Below are 18,374 nucleotides of genomic sequence, written 5' to 3'. Positions count from 1 at the left end.
CCCTGAGATAGGAGATATGAAGGGTGGGCAGAATGGGGTGGAAAACAACTTTATTTTATAATAAACGTTTATGGCAAAATGTGGCTTTTAAAACTACATGTATAAGAATTAAAAAAAAAAAAAAAAGGCAGCAAGAAACAGAAAAAAAAAGTAACACCTAAACCATTTCCACAAATCCTAAGTTTCCCAAGCTTCTTTTCTACCAAGATCTTCCCAAAAATATCCTAAGAAATCCTTCTGGTTTTATTAACAATGATGATTCTGCTTTACTTTCTAACAATAAATGAAAAACGGTCAAACACAATAAGTATACTATGAAGTCATTGGGTGCCAAGCACTTTATATAATATTGCCTTATTTTTAATTCTCTTAAGATTCCTGGCCAGATAGCAAGTATATCATGCTTACCTTATAAGAAAAATAAGGCTCAAAGAAGTGAAGTAAGTATTCAAGTTCAGAGTTAATAAAGAGCTGAGTCTATACCCAGACACAGATCCATTTGATTCCAAAGCCCACGTTCTTTCCACAACACTAAACTTCTCTAAAACTTAACCGATGATATGAACACAATACAGTAATATACTTTGTTCTTATATAACCTGTTATAACCTATGAACGAGTACTAAAATACATGCAAAATGCTGAATATGCTTAAGGTAATTTCCATAAAAGATTTGGGGTAAATTACATTACACACTGGATTGACATAATTTTAATTTGCTGTATCTTTCCATAAATATGATTTATCATTAAGTATAAAAACTTGCAGCACCCACAAAAAAAAAAAAAATAGATCAAAGATTAATATAAGAAAAAAGAAAAAAAAAAAGCCTGAGGCAAATTCTAAATGCGTCATTCACTGGAAAAGCTTGCTTGGGGTGATCCCTGAATAGATTTCATTAAATGTTAAGACATCCTGAGAATGGAGGGTTTTTTGTTTTGTTTGTGAAACAGAAGTGGTAGCAATTTGGTGTATTCTTTTCACAAGAGGAATAAAAACAGAGTTCTGGATTTGAATCTTAGATAAGCCATTGACTCCAATACTGCAAATTACAAAGTTTTAGAGGTCCAGCCCTTCGAAGAAAATAAAAAATTTATTATTTTTTATTAACTGGGAATAGCTATAATGTAAGATAAAGTTAGCCATACTATACATGTTAGACCAGGTATTTACTATCATTAGATGGAAGCTGTGTTAGCTGTTAAATATAACTAACTAATATAAATCGTAAAGTATAAACTGAAATAATCAAATTTTATCAACTTACAGAGTCTTCCAGTGTTCCTGCAAGGCAGCACTGATTCAGTGACTTAAAGCAACCTATATAACTCTTTCTGCTTATATCAAATGAAAAGTAAAAGTGACTAAATGCAAGAACTTAATGAAAACTTCATGATGCAAGGAAACAAACAGTCCCCACCTTCCTTGGCCTAGTTTTACACAAATATTGAATAAAAACCATACAGAAGGAGTCTGTGTCCATTTTGAAGGTGAAGACAACCCTTAAAAATGTTAATCAGCTTTCATTTCAAAGTGCAAACATACATTGGCAGCCACTGAACACTGAAAAACAAGGTTTGGAATTACACATGCATCTAACACCAATGAGATAGTTAACTGCATTTCATTTGCTGGGGTGGGGGATAATTAAAATCAAACCATAAAGAAAGAAACAGTATAGTCTCATCTATATTTAGTAATCAACAATAGTTGATTTCATTGCTTTCCCTAACAAGAAAGTTGTTTTCATTTTAACTCAGTTTCACCTAAATTTTAAAAAGTTCTTAACATTGACTAAATTCATCTTAATATCTTTGTTGTTAAAAATTTTCAGTAAGATATTTGCAATTGTAGTTAAAAACATACTTTATGGATTCAATTTTTTTCACCCACTGATTTTTTTTGTTTTAATTTCATTTACTGCCCTTGGTTTTACTATGTACCCAATACATATGTCCTTGCTCAAAGTGGTTCTATTTGGTGGTTTCTATTATTATACATCTTGTTATCCATACATTTAGTTCTTAATTCAACATTGACTTTCCTCAACATTTAAACTCTCTTAAGAACTCTAAGTAAGTTAAAGTTAACTAAATTACCTGAAAAGTCAAATGTAACACTTCAGGGAGCCTTTTGACAGTGCTCTATTCATTTTCATAGTAAATTAGTTGTTTGAAATATTCAGATACACTCTGCCAATTAGTCTCTTAAAGCACATTTTATCTGCTACATTATATAGCATATAAATGAAAATCCAGATTTATAAACAAATTAGCAGAGCTGTGAATTCAGCTGAAAAATAGATACCAATGTCTTCTTGATCACAAATTTGCTAAAAAGCTTAAATAAGAAAACATATGTAAAAGTGTTTTGCAAAACTATGAAATGTTATATAAACAAAATAAAGCTGCATCTAGTAAGGAATATGCACACTATCCAACTACTGAACTCAACAAACAATAGATTGGTCCCATCAGATCCCCTTGGAGAAATGGGTGATTCTAGGTCTGGGACACAGAAAGCACAAAGTTTGGGCCGGACATCTTGTCCCAGAATGCAAGGAATCACTCAAAGAAAATGAGGTCATGCCAAAAGGACACATGAGCGTTTACACAGGTTCTCACAGCCACATCTGCAAACTTAGCACCAAAAAATACAATGATACTCACTGACTGTAAACACTGAATGAATAAAAATCCCTGTGTTCATGACATTTTAAAAAGAGAAACAAGCCAAGCACGGTGGCTCATGCCTGTAATCCCAGCACTTTGGGAGGCTGAGTTGGGCAGATCACCTGAGGTCAGGAGTTCCAGACTAGCCTGGCCAACATGGTGAAACCCCATCTCTACTAAAAATACAAAAATTAGCTGAGCATGGTGGCGGGAGCCTGTAATCCCAGCTACTCAGAAGGCTGAGGCAGGAGAATCACTTGAACTCGGGAGGTGGAGGTTGCAGTGAGACAAGATCGTGCCATTGCACTCCAGCCTGGGCAACGAGAGTGAGACTCCATCTCAAAAAAAAAAAAAAAAAAAAAGACAAACAGAAGAAAAAAGAGAGGAAAACTCAAGTGCCCGCACTGGAGGTGACTATTAAACTCCTTACTCTGGAAAACCGTAATTAAAAGGGATGAAACATCAACCCCCATCTTTAGGAACTTTAATTCATCTCCTGAAAAATGTCAGCTAATAAATTAGAAAACAAATGAGAAAATCACCATTCTGTAACCTCAAGTCACTTAACTGTTTAGGCAAGGATCACTAATTGACGGTAAAAGGAAAAAGATGGAGACAGGTATACTTGCTCCTGTGAAACTATTTGCCCCAGAAATTACTTTCTAACTGGGGGATGGGGAGGGTGCATCTTTAATATTAAAAAAAATGTATTTACTATCACTTTAACCAAGTGGAAACTGGCATCACTAGCATGAGACATTCTGATAATGTGTCTCCTGATGTGTTACAATAACAAGTACATAGCATAAGCTATTACACATATGATATAATTATGGCAAAAAGAGTTTAACCTAAATCTCAGCAAGACTTTAGTCCTAACTTCTAGCTTACAGGAAAAAGGCATAAAACAAGATAAATGACACCATAATGAATTAATCAGACAAATTCATAAACCTAGATTCATTATTCATTCTTCAAGACAACTGGCTTGTCTCTTTAAAAAGCTGGTCTTTACAAGAAAAAAGAAAGGAAAGGGATTGGTCTAGAATACAAGAGAACAAGACAGAATCAAATGTAATGGGTGAGCCTTAATTGAATTCTGATTCTCAAAGTTATTTTAAAAAATCTTTTAATTGTATGGTATATGAATGTCATACCTCAATAAAGCTGATTTTTTTTTTAAAAAAGAGGATCTTTGGGGCACATGTGGTTAATACTTTCAAATAATCAACCTAAACAAACAAAAACTAGATGGAGAGAAAGGCAGATAGCTATTAAAACAAACACAGTAAGTGTTAACAACTTTTAAACCTAAGTAGAAATACAGAAATATAGGTGTTTATACCACTATTCTTTGTAATTTTCTTCCTGTGTGAAAATTTTCATGAAAGAGCTGGGAGTTCACGCCTATAATCCTAGCACTTTGGAAAGCTGAGGAAGAAGAATCACTTGAGCCCAGGAATTCAAGATCAGCCTGGGCAACATGATGAGGCCCCCATCCCTAGAAAAAAAATTTTACAATCAGCCGGGCCTAATGGTGCCTGTGGCTCTAGCTACTCGGGAGGCTGAGGAGGGAGGATCGTTTGAGTCCAGGAGGTTGAGGCTGCAGTGAGCTGTGATGATCACACCACTATACTCCAGCCTGAGTGACACGGCAAGACCCTGTCTTTAATTAAAAACAAACAAACAAACAAACAAAGGGGGGGCATGGGGGAAGATTCTAAAATCTGTATTAAACACACAATCATCAAATACATGATGCATTTGATTTCTAGTAAATTTTAATTCCTTGACAAATCAAGAGGAAGTAAATTCTAACTTTATAAAGAATTTTCTAAGTTAGTTTTATGAGTTTCATAACTTGAAAATGTCTTACTATGGTTAACATTTTATCTTACAAAACAGTTTTGAGAAATCAGATTTTAAAATGTGTCAGTCTTCATTATGCTCTACATGGGGCATGTGAGACCTAGGAAAAAGCAGAATGCAAGCTGCTTCCTTCACCATTCTCTTCCTAGTCTTACTGGTACTGTGGCTCATCAGCCAGCCACAGTTCTTCCGGCTCATCTGGGTGAGAGAAGGAAGAAAAGTTTCCTATTGGAAATGGAATTACGTAAAAACATCTGCCATAGCATCTGGCACAAAGCACACACTAGTAAGTGCCCTCTCAGTCCTTCTACTTGCTATCCTTAGTTGCTGATGCCAAGTCATTGTGCATCATATAATCCCCAACTTGGGACACGTATGATCTTCTCATGATGTTCTGCACATTATTCACAAAGATGAGGACATTCAAATAGTATGACAGCACCCCCATAAAAAACAAACATCCTAATAAGTAAATTCTTGTAAGTAATATAGTTAGTTCAACCATAACTTGAAATGGGGAACAAGAGAAAGTGGACACATTTCTAGTTCCTTCAAATCTAGTTTTAGATTTTCTAAGAATTATGCATTATTAGAGCCATCACACCTAAAGTGACTGAGAATGTCCAAATCTAAACATAATTTTAATCCAATTATTGGAAGATTTTTGGATTATTCAATAATTCAGACAAAAAGTAGTAATAGTTCCCCTTCAAATTGGTTTCCAACTTTGGAATTCATCTTTGACTACAATTTTTAAAGAAAAAATAAGCACTAAGTATAAGGAACTCGTTTTAATGGCATGCAATGCAAAACAAAAATTATTGCAAACCTTTATATAGCACTTACTATGCACTAAGCATCATTCTAAGCACTTGATGTATATTAATTCAACTGACTCTCACAACATCCCTATGAGGTAGGGACTGTTATTACTACTATACATAACAGGCATTTTGAACTCAGGCAGTCTGGTTCTAGAATCTGTAGCTTTAGTACTATGTGTTATATATTCCCACAAATGGTCTCAACTGCCTACTACTCAAAATGCTAATTTTTACCAAGACACAATAAAATATTATTCTGATTTTTAAAAATGCATTATAGGTGCTAACACATAAGACTGATATCTTAATATAATGCATTTTTAAAAAGTCAAATGCATAAGACTCATCTGTGCAGGATAATTTTTTTTTAAAGCCTCAACCTCACTAAAGAAAAGTGAATACAGGCAGCCACTTCAGCCACTTCAAATAGCACATTTCTTCATATAGGGGCAAAAAGATGCATGGCACCATTAATTTTAATTTAACAGTAACTAAAGATTTCTACAGCTGTTCTGTAATAACCAGTTCTTATTCTTCACTAATATCTGTATTTTCCATAAGTCAAAATGCTGCATGTGCCATATTGCCAAACCTAAGTTCATTTTGATTAAAATTGTTCAAATCAGAAACCACCCTACATTAAAACTAAATAGCATATTTTAAAAGACATAAATACAATGAGAAACTGGCTTAAAACCGTTCCCATCAACAGTAATATGTACAATCCTGCTCATTCTCATTTCAAACATGGAGTCTCATTTTTGCCTAAACTCTATTTAGGCATTTCCGGTAAACAAACATTAAGCTGAATTATTTACAAAATTAGGATTCCACACATTCCTATTAGAGCAGCTTTACGTGAGAGTAAAACACCGTTGTCCTGCAACACAGGGGCAATCTAAGGACAGCATCTTTCTCTACCCGCTCGCCTGCCTTCCACACCCCAACTTGATTTAAAAGCTAAATCCTGGCTGGGCACGGTGGCTCAAGCCTATAATCCCAGCATTTTGGGAGGCAGAGGTGGGAGGATCACTTGAGGCCAGGAGTTCGAGACCAGCCTGGCCAACATGGTAAAACCCCACCTCTACTAAAAATGCGAAAAAAAAAAAAAAAAGGCCAGGCGTGGTGGCATGCGCCTGTAATCTCAGCTACTCAGGAGGCTGAGGCATGAGAATTGCTTGAACATGGGAGGCAGAGGTTGCAGTACGCCAAGATCACGACACTGCACTCCAGCCTGGGTGACAGAGTGAGATCCTGCCTCAATAAAACCAAAGTAAATCCTGAAAATTGCCGGAGGCCCACGAAGGGACCTGAGTGAGGAATTCCTCCTTTCCTAGGCTTCTTTCTTTGGAAGCAAGAATTCAGCAGATCTAAGAAACAGAAGAAATGCACATTTTCAAAGGTACATAGCAATTTGGAGTCTGGGTCTAAGTTGCAAGATACCTAAGAGGCCAGGTATTTCGAAAGCATTCTCACCACTAACTATTTACCTATGAAGAAATTATGAGGTTGCCATTTATGATAAATAAATGAGAAATAGAGGAGTACCCTACCTTATCTCTATGTTTGACATTTAAAGTGCTCATATCACAAAAATCAGAAAAAAATAAATAAGTACCTGGACTTTTCCGGTAACTCTTTTTCCTAGGAAATTCTATTGAAAACTATTGTCCAGCAATCACTAAAGAAATCACTTTCTTTTTTTGTTGTTGTTGTTGAGACAGAGTCTTGCTCTGTTACCAGGCTGGAATGCAGTAGCGCAATCTTGGCTCACTGCCACCTCTGCCTTCTGGGTTCAAATGATTCTCCTGCCTCAGCCTCCCAAGTAGCTGGGATTACAGACCCCCACCACCACACCCAGCTAATTTTTGTATTTTATTTTATTTCATTTTATTTATGTATTTATTTATTTTTGAGACAGAGTCTGGCTCTGTCGCCCAGGCTAGAGTGCAGTGGCCCAATCTCATCTCACTGCAAGCTCCGCCTCTCGGGTTCACGCCATTCTCCTGCCTCAGCCTCCCAAGTAGCTGGGACTACAGGCGCCCGCCACCTCACCTGGCTAGTTTTTTGTATTTTTTAGTAGAGACGGGGTTTCACCGTGTTAGCCAGGATGGTCTTGATCTCCTTACCTCGTGATCCGCCCGTCTCGGCCTCCCAAAGTGCTGAGATTATAGACATGAGCCACCGCACCCGGCCAGTAAATCACTTTCTAACAGAAACCAACTAGCATTTTCCCTTACTATAAAATTATAATTTCAATTTCATTATCAAAAAAAAAACCTGAAATTGATATACTGGCACTTTCAAGTAAATGAAAACCTTATAGAAAGTCTATAATTCAAGAGTACAAGTACCATATAGCCAATGCTTTCCTAACAGTAGCCAATATATTCTCCTTAGAGACTCATAGATTTAACATCACGTATGCTTCTGTCCAGTCTTTAGAGTAACAGAATCAAATTCCAAGAAATCTGATTGAATTTTAGTTGGCTTTTCAAGAAAACAGCAAAAGGAATAATTATGACTTTGAAAGCTAAGGAAAAAAGTTAATGCTTCTACATTAATAAAATCTTGATTAACATACTGAGAAATAAATCACTCTAGATAGGAACATGTTTTGAATAGAGGAACAGAAGTATTAATCCTTTAAGAGTTAAAGCTTAAATTTTTTATTAAAATTTTCTAAAAAATATGTTTTTGTTGCTTCCTTAAACAGTGTTCTAAATACAATGTAATATTTTTAAAAATCACTCAAAGTCACCAGGCATGGTGGCTCATGCCTGCAATCCCAGCACTTTGGGAGGCCTAGGTGGGTGGATCGCTTGAACCCAGGAGTTCGAGACCAGGCTGGGCAGCATAGCAAGATCCCATCTCTTTAAAAATAATAAAATAAAATAAAATAAAAATCACTCAGGGTCAACATCAAGATATTGGTCAATATGCCTTGCCAAGTGTTGATATATAACTGGCATGATGCTTCCTGTATTTGATCCAAGAGAGGAATTACAGCTTCTGGATTAGGTAATTCCTTCCAGATAACTGAAAATTAGTTCTTTAAATCTAGAAGATTTTACATTTATCCATGTGAAAAACTCTCTAAAATAGACTATTCATCTTCTCTGACTCAGTAAACAAGCTAATCACTCTTAAAGATTCAGGAACCCTACTAAGACATACAGGACTCATCAGCTCCTGCCCCAGGTGGCCTCACCATACTCTGCTATTTTGGTTGCCTCCTTGTTTCTAGCCATGCTATTTCCTGCACTAACCAAACGCTTCTCCCGCACTGTTGCTGTTAACCTGATCTTTACTGTCATCCTTCTCATTTCTGAATATAACCTGGAGCAGCCACTGCCTCCAAAAATCTTTACCTCTCAGACATGTTCCATATTTTATATTCTCTATTTTAGTGAAAGTTGTCACCCTTTCTGAGTCTCTCAAGTTGTAAACCTCTGAGTTAATTAATAACTCTTCCCTCTCCCATATCCCTCTACATGTGTTAATCGCACATCAAGTCAATCTATACCTTAAAATTGCTTCCCAATCTGATTCCTCTTTTCCCTTCACCCCAACTCACTTTACCCCTCACAATCTTAGTTCACATTCTCTCTTCTTGCTTTGATTATGGCAATTGTCTTCCACTAATTGGTCTTCTGACTTTTCCATCCTTCAGCCCTTTCTTTTCCTTAAAAATAATGAAATCTTCACTATCTGAGCAACAGATTAAATCATTCCCCAAACCTCAGCACTGCATAATATTACCCTGGTAACAAACCTCTACATGTACCTCCTTAGTCTAAAATAAAAGCTGAAATCAAAAGAGAAAGACAGAAAAATCAAATCTGACCAGATCACTTACCTTATGGCATTGGCCTCCAATGTGTAAAGAATAAAGTCCAGATTCTTCAAGAGAAGATAGAAGACTTCAAATCTGATGCCAACCTACTTCCTCAGAATCTCTTTTTCTAACTCCCCACTCATTAGCAAACATCCTACATTCCAACTTCCACGGAAGAAAACAGGAAAGAAAACTATAAGGAATCTGAAAAACTAGAGAACCGGCAGGCTTTTTCCCCCTTACCATGTTTACTTCATGCCATTTTAAAAATCAAAGCTAAGTTTCTTATATTCTTCTAAAGTACATTCCTCCTGAGAATCACATTTCCTATGAATATCCCCACATCACAATTTTTCCAACTTTACGATTTTCTAATTTCATGAGCAATATATGTACCACCCAGAACAGCTACTAAAAATATTTGGCAAAGGATTTCTCTTCTTGTTTCTAAATGAAATATGTGGTGATCTGATTCACTCCATACAACCAAATCTCTACTGAATTTAACATTCAACAATTTACCCCAAAGTTCTATTTATTGGCTAAGAATCATTCTTTTTTTTATGTCTTCTCACATCCACTAACATTATCTTTTTCCATAGCCATATCTCACAAAAATACAAATAAAATAAAATTAGTGACTACCAGTTAGACAGTACAAATGTCTTAAGAATGGGGATACAGAAGATCTTAAAAGGTTCCAAAAAGAAAAGAATCAGAAAGCGGAACAGCACTGAACCTCTCAATGGCAAAAAAAAACAAAGAAAAGAAAAAGAAGGAAGGAAGGAAGGAAGGAAGGAAGGAAGGAAGGAAGGAAGGGAGGGAGGGAGGGAGGGAGGGAGGGAGGGAGGGAAAGAAAGGAGATAGAAAGAAAAAATTTCTCTCAAACTTCTGAGAGAAAATTACTTTCCAACATGGACATCTATGTTCTACTAGTTTCTTGTGGCTGCCATAACACATTACTACAAACTAGGTACCTGAAAACAAGAGCAATTTACTCTCTCACAGTTCTGGAGGCCAGATGCCCATATCTGGCAAAGCCTCACTCCCTCTTGGGGCTTCAGGGGAGAACCCATCCTTTTCTGTCTCCTCCAGCTTCTGGTGTTTCTTGGCATTCTTTGACATGCAGCCACATCACTCCCACCTATGCCTCCATGGTCACACTGCCTGCTCCGCTTCTGTCTGTCAAATCTCTCCTATGTGTCTAAGAACACTTGTCACTGGTCTTAGGGCCTACCCGAATAATTCAGGATTACGTCTTCATCTCAAGATCATTAAGTTAATTGCATCTGCAAAAACCCTTTCTCCGAATATTGGAAGCCATTTATCAGGCCAATATATCAATAAAAAATAAGGACACCTATACTCTCTCCCAGAATGCTGGTAACTGTGCCATCACTAAAATGCAGGAGAAAGCCAAGAGAAAATAAGACATTTAGTTCAAAAAAACAGAGGATACTGCATAGGAGAGAGGCAAATGGAATTCCCAAGAAGGGGATAAAGCAATGTTGCAAAATGACAGTGCACAGTAGGTAAAGAACAACCAGTTTAGATAGCAGCAGCAGGATGACCACAAGAAATATACTACTGAGAAGGGTTTAACACTTCTGTTGAAGAGTGTGGAGGGATTTTGGCAAATACAAAACTAAGAAAAATAAAGGCAAGTGATAACTCCAGGAAAATAAAAATTGTAACAAAGCTGAAGAAAGTAAGTATTATTATTGTATAGTATTTTGCTCAGCAGTGAACAATATTCACATTGAATACTAGTATTCAATCTAGTATAAGAAATTTTAATATACTATGTTGGAAGGACAGAATATGGAGAGGTGTGAGAAAAACCAACTTCATCCTCCATAAAAGATAGTATCTAGTATTGATAAAGAAATAGTGTAAATAGTGTAAGATATGGAGGTAAATATCAGAAGAAAGAACTAAGAGTTACCTAGGTGTAGAGAACAATGGAAAAGGGCAGTGGTTATTTTATTTAATCATAAATTCACTTTTCACACTGTGCTCCTATTTCTTTGATAATAAAACTCTAATGCAGAAAAGATTCTAAGAAAAATGACTTGTTCGGCCAGGCACGGTGGCTCATGCCTGTAATCCCAGCACTTTGGGAGGACAAGGCAGGTGGATCACCTGAGGTCAGGAGTTCGTGACCAGCCTGGTCAACATGGTGAAACCCTGTCTCTACTAAAAATACAAAAATTAGCTGGGCATGGTGATGTACACCTGTAATCCCAGGTACTCAGGAAGCTGAGAAAAGAGAACCGCTTGAACCCAGGAGGCGGAGGTTGCAGTGAGCTGAGATCATTCCACTGCACTCCTGCCTGGGCGACAGACAGAGACGTTGTCTCAAAAGAAAAAAAAAAAAAGAAAGAAAGAAAAAGAAAAATGACTTGTTTGGGCCCTATCACAGTTAAAAAACATTTGCCACAATGTCTGTTTCTTATACCTTGAAGAAACATGAAAGTTCTATAAAAATTATTTTTTAAAAAAGTGTTCTTTAAAATAAATTCCCAAGTCATGTGTACATTAGGAGAAAACAAAACCAAACGCCAAAACCACTCCTAAAGTATGGTTAACTATAATGGGCTCAACCTATATAACCTATGTTATATTATTACAATTCTATCCATATTTAATATAAAACTCCTGCCTCTTTTGGTTATTGAACATAAGACTTTAACATCAAAACTGAGTAACACATTTAACTGGGAAAAAGAATTGAAATCATTAAAATGAAGGTGTTTCCAAACTGGTATCCTGATAGCTGACTGTGAATCTAGTTTATATGGGGGTGACCTCTAATTTTAGAGACTTCACAATATTAGGAATACTGAATTTAAAAATCTGTGCTCTGAATATCATTACAGCCCAGGGAAGGGACAACAGTAAGATTTCTTTTGTTCCATTCTATGATGAGAGAAGGAACATCTATGAGGAAAGAGTACAATAGCTACGGTGCTAGGACAAGGTTAAATATAAGAAAAAAATGGCAAATATTGTTTTCTACTTACTTAATATCTTCCTTTATTTAGTTCGTTCATCAATGATTCAATTCTAAATAGCACTTGGCACACCAAATCTACGCTCACTTTTGCCCCCCTGCCTTCCCTTGAACTACATTTAAAGTTCACCTATTTCATATGATGATCTATGCTCTAAATAACTAGTACACAGTTACTCTGAAATTCCCCACACACAGGAGTAGCCACTTAATGTACATTTTGTTAGAACTGGTGTAACTAATGTTAACGTGTACTCGACATACTAATTTAGAATTTGCCTACTATCAAGTTAATCTTGCTTACTTATTTACTTGAAGTCATTTGTCCATTGTCCATCTTAATTGTTAGATTTTAAAGGACACAAGGATAACACCTGGTAGAAACAGGTCCTTAGTAAATATGGTTTTTTGTTTGTTTGTTTGTTTGTTTGTTTGTTTGTTTGAGATGGAGTCTCGCTCTGTCGCCCAGGCTGGAGTGCAGTGGCACGATCTTGGCTCACTGCACCCTCTGCCTCCCAGGTTCAAGCAATTCTCCTGCCTCAGCCTCCTGAGTAGCTGGGATTACAGATGGGCGCCACCATGCCCGGCTAATTTTTGTATTTTTAGTAGAGATGGGGTTTCACCATGTTGGCCAGGCTGGTCTCGAACTCCTGACTTCATGTTCTGCCGGCCTAGGCCTCCCAAAGTGCTGGGATTACACGCATGAGCCACCGCATCCAGCCAATAAATATGTCTTATATCAACAACTGATCCAATCTCAAATAGTATGGTACTTTCATAGTTATTCAGATGCAAACTCAAGCAAAATTTTTTAAAAAGGAATCTGTTTTTCCATATATATGCAATCAAAATGAAAACACATATTTTTAAAAGAAAAAGATATGTCAGGGTATTGGTGGCATGGGGCAGGGTGTTCTAGAAACAAATTACTTTTAGAGTAAAACCACTTTGGCTTAAATCTCAAGCAATTTTTGACCTTGTCCCAGAGTTACAAATACTGTGATCACTGAAGTAGAAAAAAACAAAGTCCAGGGCAAGTGTAAATGCTAAGAAAAAAATACAATGCCAGTGGAAAGAATCTGTTGTACATTTTCATAACTCATGAAAGAAATAATCCCAAAGCAAAAGTATGTGCTTCTATAAAATGTTATTTTGAAACCAATAGGAAAAAGAAAAAAAATAAGTCTCTTCATCTTTCCACTAGTTCTTTACCATCCAACGCTGCTGAATCTTTCTAACTCTTACAGTAAAATGTTACTAGTGCGAATACAGCCTATTAAGGCTTTTGAACTAAAAAGTATAAATCCCCAAACACAGTGTTCATGTATTTACAAGTACTTCTGATAAACACTTTAAAATAGCAGCACTAGTGAGGACTATTATTATATAAATATACAATTTGAGCCCTTTGATTTTTAAGAGACAAGTAGATTCAAAAACTTTTGTCAAAATTGGGTAAAATATCAACTTAATCAAGAAACTTTAAAAAATGCTCCAACCCTAGGCTAGCATAAAATTCCTAAATGCTCTTCTTGCCCGGGTTTCAATGATTTTCCCAAAATACAAACAAAAAATTTATGACAGAAACTCTCATTTCCTGACTGATTAAAAGTACCTTTGGTTTTGGCAACAGAAATCAAGCCATCAAAATACAACTACATATTTTGCTTTTTAAAACGACAATAATAGAAACCCACCCCTTGCAAAATTAAAGCACATTTCAAAACCTTTCACTTTCATTAAAAAGAAACTACTGCCTGGGCATGGTGGCTCACACCTGGAATCCCAGCACTTTGGGAGGCCGAGGCGGGTGGATCACCTGAGGTCAGAAGTTCAAGACCAGCCTGGTCAACATGGTGAAACCCCATCTCTACTAAAAACACAAAAATTAGCCGAAGGTGATGGTGCATGCCTGTAATCCCGGCTACTTGGGAGGCTGAGGCAGGAGAACTGCTTGAACCTCGGAGGTGGAGGTTGCAGTGAGCCGACATCGTGCCACTGCACTCCAGCCTGGGCCAGGGAGCAAGACTCTAGTCTCCAAAAAAAAAAGAAAGAAAGAAAGAAAGAAACTACTGAGGTCCACAGGCCGAAAGGGCTGGAGAAGCAAAGTTCTCATGCCAAAGGTCATAGAAAGTATTTACGCTCTTAATCTCTCAACCAAACATCACTAAAGATGCCTCAATGCAAGAATGACTTTCTACCATTATTTCCTAAAACTCTATGATTCTTCATATTTTATAAGTTACACACCATCACAATTACTTCTATCGGTAAAGTCTGAAATTAAAGCTGTGGCTCACACAGGCTTCTCTTCTTCAAAATGCACAAAATGGCAGGATTTCAGTTAAGAGAGAGGCAAGCCCTATCTCTAAAGGCTGTGGGCATGGAGAAATTTTAATAAAATCTGGGGGAACAAAAGAACCCTGTAATTCTATAGTCTGCTTTTCCATCTCAAGACTCTAGTTTTAGAGCTGGAAGTCTGATACACTGAATCCTATATAAAAATTTTACCTGTTTGGCTTTTGGTTTCTTTTTGCTTGAAGTAGTCTCATTTGTACTTCCATCCATTCCTCTCAAAACACTGATGAAATCTTTCTTGGAAACAGTTGATATCAACTTAGCACGCTTTCTCATAGAACTTCCAGCTTCCTTAACCTTTTCATCAACATTCTTTTGATGTTTCTGAACAGCATTAAATAATTGCACCACACCCCTATAGAATATAGAATGACCAGAACAATGTAGTTAAATAATTACACTAGAATACAAACTCTGAGGATAAGAAAAAATGTATTTTTACTGTCTAGAAAAGAGGCAAGCATTTAACAAGTACTCAAAGAGCTGGATAAGTGGTTAAAGACATTTGATAAATACATCTGAAAAATCAATATACATTTCAATGAATGAATATAAATTTCTAAACAGACAACAAATGTGGATTGGTACATAACTTTGTGCTTCACTCCAGGAAAGATTTTTCTGGATCTCAATTTCATCTGTAAATTGGAAAAATAATACCTGAGTAGCTTAAAAAGTATTTAGCTACGTTATCTGTAACTCTTGTTATGTATGAAACTATTTTAAAATTCTACTTTAAAAAAGACTTACTTTAAAAACTATGTTCTGCATTTATTTGAGTTTATTCAAAGATAAATTCTGAAAATTAAGACCTGCAACATCCAACACAGGAGCCACAAGCCACATGTGGCTAGTGAGCACTTGAAATATGACTGGTCTGAATTGCCATGTGCTGTAAATGAAAACACACAGCAGATTTCAAAGACTCAGTATGAAAAATAGAATCCTTAAAGCTCATTAATAACTGCTTCATAGTGACTACATGATGAATATTTTGAATACAGAGTTAAATAAAATATTATTGAAATTAATTTCACCTCTTTCATTTTACATTTCTCATTGTGGCTATAAGAACATTTTAAATTACATATTCAATTACAAATGAATGTAGCTCACATTCATTTCTCCTGGATAGCATTGATTTATACCGTTAAGATCCCTTCCAGCTCTAAAATTCTGCAATCTATGAATTTTCTTGCCCTAGTAAGAGGCAATCTGCCTCTTCCAATAATTATTGGGCCTTGCGCATCCCTGTACATGGTTGCTGGATTTTTCAAGAATGAATGCACCTGACTGCTCTTTATCCAGGCCATTTCTCAGGGTTGTGTTTGTAGGAAGTGACCTTGAGGAATGAGGTAATGTCTCCCCCTAGACAAAGAGCAGGCTTGTTACCAATCAGTATAAAAGTGATAGATTCCCAAGCACAGTGTTCCAGCTCTTACAACACAACATACTGCACGTGCGGGCATCCATCTGGGACACCTGCACTCCCTCTATGGGACAAAGGAAACAGTGAGAATGTGAAGCTCTGCTACTGCTTTTGCCATCAGTAATAAAGTCTTTTGTCTTTGACTCAAAGTGTCTTGTCTTCTACCAGCATCCAGGAAACTTAAATAGGCTAGCTTATGAGCTTATAAGGAGAGTAAAATTCCAGACCCTTCACAGTAGTGACAGGACTAGGGTGAGGCAAGGGAGGTGCCCAGGACATGAAATTTAGGAGGCACTCACTCTCATGTACTGAGTCTGTACTTTTTTAAGCTCCGTGTATGTACTAATCCATTTAATTATCAAAGAAACCCTATAGGCTAGGTATATTATCCTCTATTTACAGATAAACTGAGAGAAAAAGAAATTAAGTAGCATGCCCAGGGACACATTGCTAGTAAGAGCCAGTACTAGGATTTGAACCTAGCAGTCTGGCTCTATCACTGATGCTCTTATTCACCACACCATGCTATCACACTGTGTAACACTGAGATGGATTAGAAAATGACCAAAATAATTTAGGTAACAAGAATTTAAAAGTAATTCTGCTAAATATAACTGCTACATTCTTTAGCAGCAGCCCAAATGTTATCTCCTCTGTAATGCTTTCTCAAACTCTCCCAGACAATCTCCTGCTCTATGTTCCTAACACATAGACACAATTCTATTCTCAAAGAGACTGTAATTCCTACAAATGACCAGGCAAGGACCACCCAGCAGCCACCATATCCTATTTGTCTTTGGACACAGAGGGCATCGAGTAAATGTTTGGCACCAATGATTAAATAAGCAGAGTAAAAAGATAACTTGAAGTAGCTGTAATGTGTAATGTATTATGCCATAAATATAATGCAGGATAAAAATCATCATCGAGTACCATAAATTTAGACAAGCATCATAAGAGAAATGCAGTAAGAGGTCTGATTACACAGTTCTCGTGACTATAAAAACAAGATGATCTGAAATAGGTTCATACCAAATATACACTTAGCACATTATATTCTTGCCTCATGAGACCTGGAAAATCTTTGGTTGAATTCAGTGTTGAACAGGCAGGCTTAGATATATATCACTTGGCTCTGATAAAGGCTGAGCTTAAGAATCAAATGAGGTCAAAAATAGAATCACTATCAAAGCTTTAGTCTACTTATTTTTTAAAGGGCAAAAACACTGCCTTACCTCGTTGCAATTCTCTGAAGATTTCTCTCTGTCTCTTTGTCTTGGACAACATCTGGCTTTACTCTGCACATCATTTCCCACTCCAGCCTCTTATCACGCTGCGTTATAAATATTGTTATGTGAAAGAATATTAGATATTTCTGAAAGTGCAGCAAACATTGGTATGATACTCTGTGAAAGGGTGAAGGTAATAAATCATTCTGGCTTAGTTTGTCAGGGACTTTTAAAAAAACACAATTTTAGGGGTTCAGCTTCGAGAGCCTGTGGTTAGCACTCAGCGTGTCATGCGAGAGGCACAAAGTGAGTTTCTGTCAGGCCTTCTGACAGCAGGGGCCTGGAGAGCTGCCAGCATATTCGGCCAGGCAGTACAAGACAGGGTGTGAGGGAGCCACATGCCTGCTCTGCCATCACCAGATCATCAGAAGGAAGCATAAGGAAGATTCCAAACTATCCTCTTTGAAAATTAAAAGTTTATCTTTACTTTCAGAAAATGACTTCCTCGGTCATCAGAATTATTATTAAGAAAATGTATCAGCTTTTAAAAGAACAGCATCGTATCCAGATACTTATATAATGACTATTTTTCTATGCACAAAATCATTTAAATCCATTTCTCCTCTAGTAGCATATCTGACCAATACTCTTGCCATATATGGTTAATCGGTTGTAAGCTATAGCAAACGGTACAGAAGCAGAAGGGGAGGTGGGAAATAAGAAAATCCCCTAGGTAACATAATTTAGTTTGAACTCGTCTTTAGATAGTATACTGGTCACAGGAATCTGATTTGATAACATTGCTTGTTCATGTCTCCTTCTCAGGCTAACATTTAACCAAATATCAAATATAATGATATAATGAATTAATCACCAAGAAGCTGGCAGGCACCAAAACCAGTAATAATGTTTTTATTAAAAATTTTTTATCTTGCCTTTACTCATCTATTTCTCATTTTGTATTAATGAAAGTGTCTAATCACAGTAAAACCAAATTCTTGTGCTCAATATAAAGATTAGCCTGATAGCTTTCTAAAGAAATAGATTCCTCTTCTAACCAGACAGTTCATTTTAATGGTCATGAAATTCACTGTCAGATTATGAGAGGAATTTATTTTAAAAATCTCGCTTTTAAGTTTGA

General features: G+C 36.6%; 1 protein-coding gene across 1 annotated transcript in view; it reads right to left on the bottom strand.

Moving 5' to 3' along the window:
* Window positions 1-18,374, bottom strand: part of RRP15 (ribosomal RNA processing 15 homolog) — a 46,386-nt gene that overhangs the window by 9,117 nt on the left and 18,895 nt on the right. The window contains exons 3-4 of the mRNA XM_023203721.2: window positions 17,240-17,337; window positions 14,729-14,930 (exon numbers count right to left, since the gene is read on the bottom strand). Of these exons, the coding sequence (XP_023059489.2) occupies window positions 14,729-14,930; window positions 17,240-17,337 (300 nt within the window). The remainder of the gene's footprint in view (window positions 1-14,728; window positions 14,931-17,239; window positions 17,338-18,374) is intronic.

The sequence above is a fragment of the Piliocolobus tephrosceles genome, chromosome 1 (assembly GCF_002776525.5).
Source record: "Piliocolobus tephrosceles isolate RC106 chromosome 1, ASM277652v3, whole genome shotgun sequence".
NCBI lineage: Eukaryota > Metazoa > Chordata > Mammalia > Primates > Cercopithecidae > Piliocolobus > Piliocolobus tephrosceles.
Note: the sequence above shows the minus strand (reverse complement) of the source record. Positions and strands in the feature narration are given on the sequence as shown.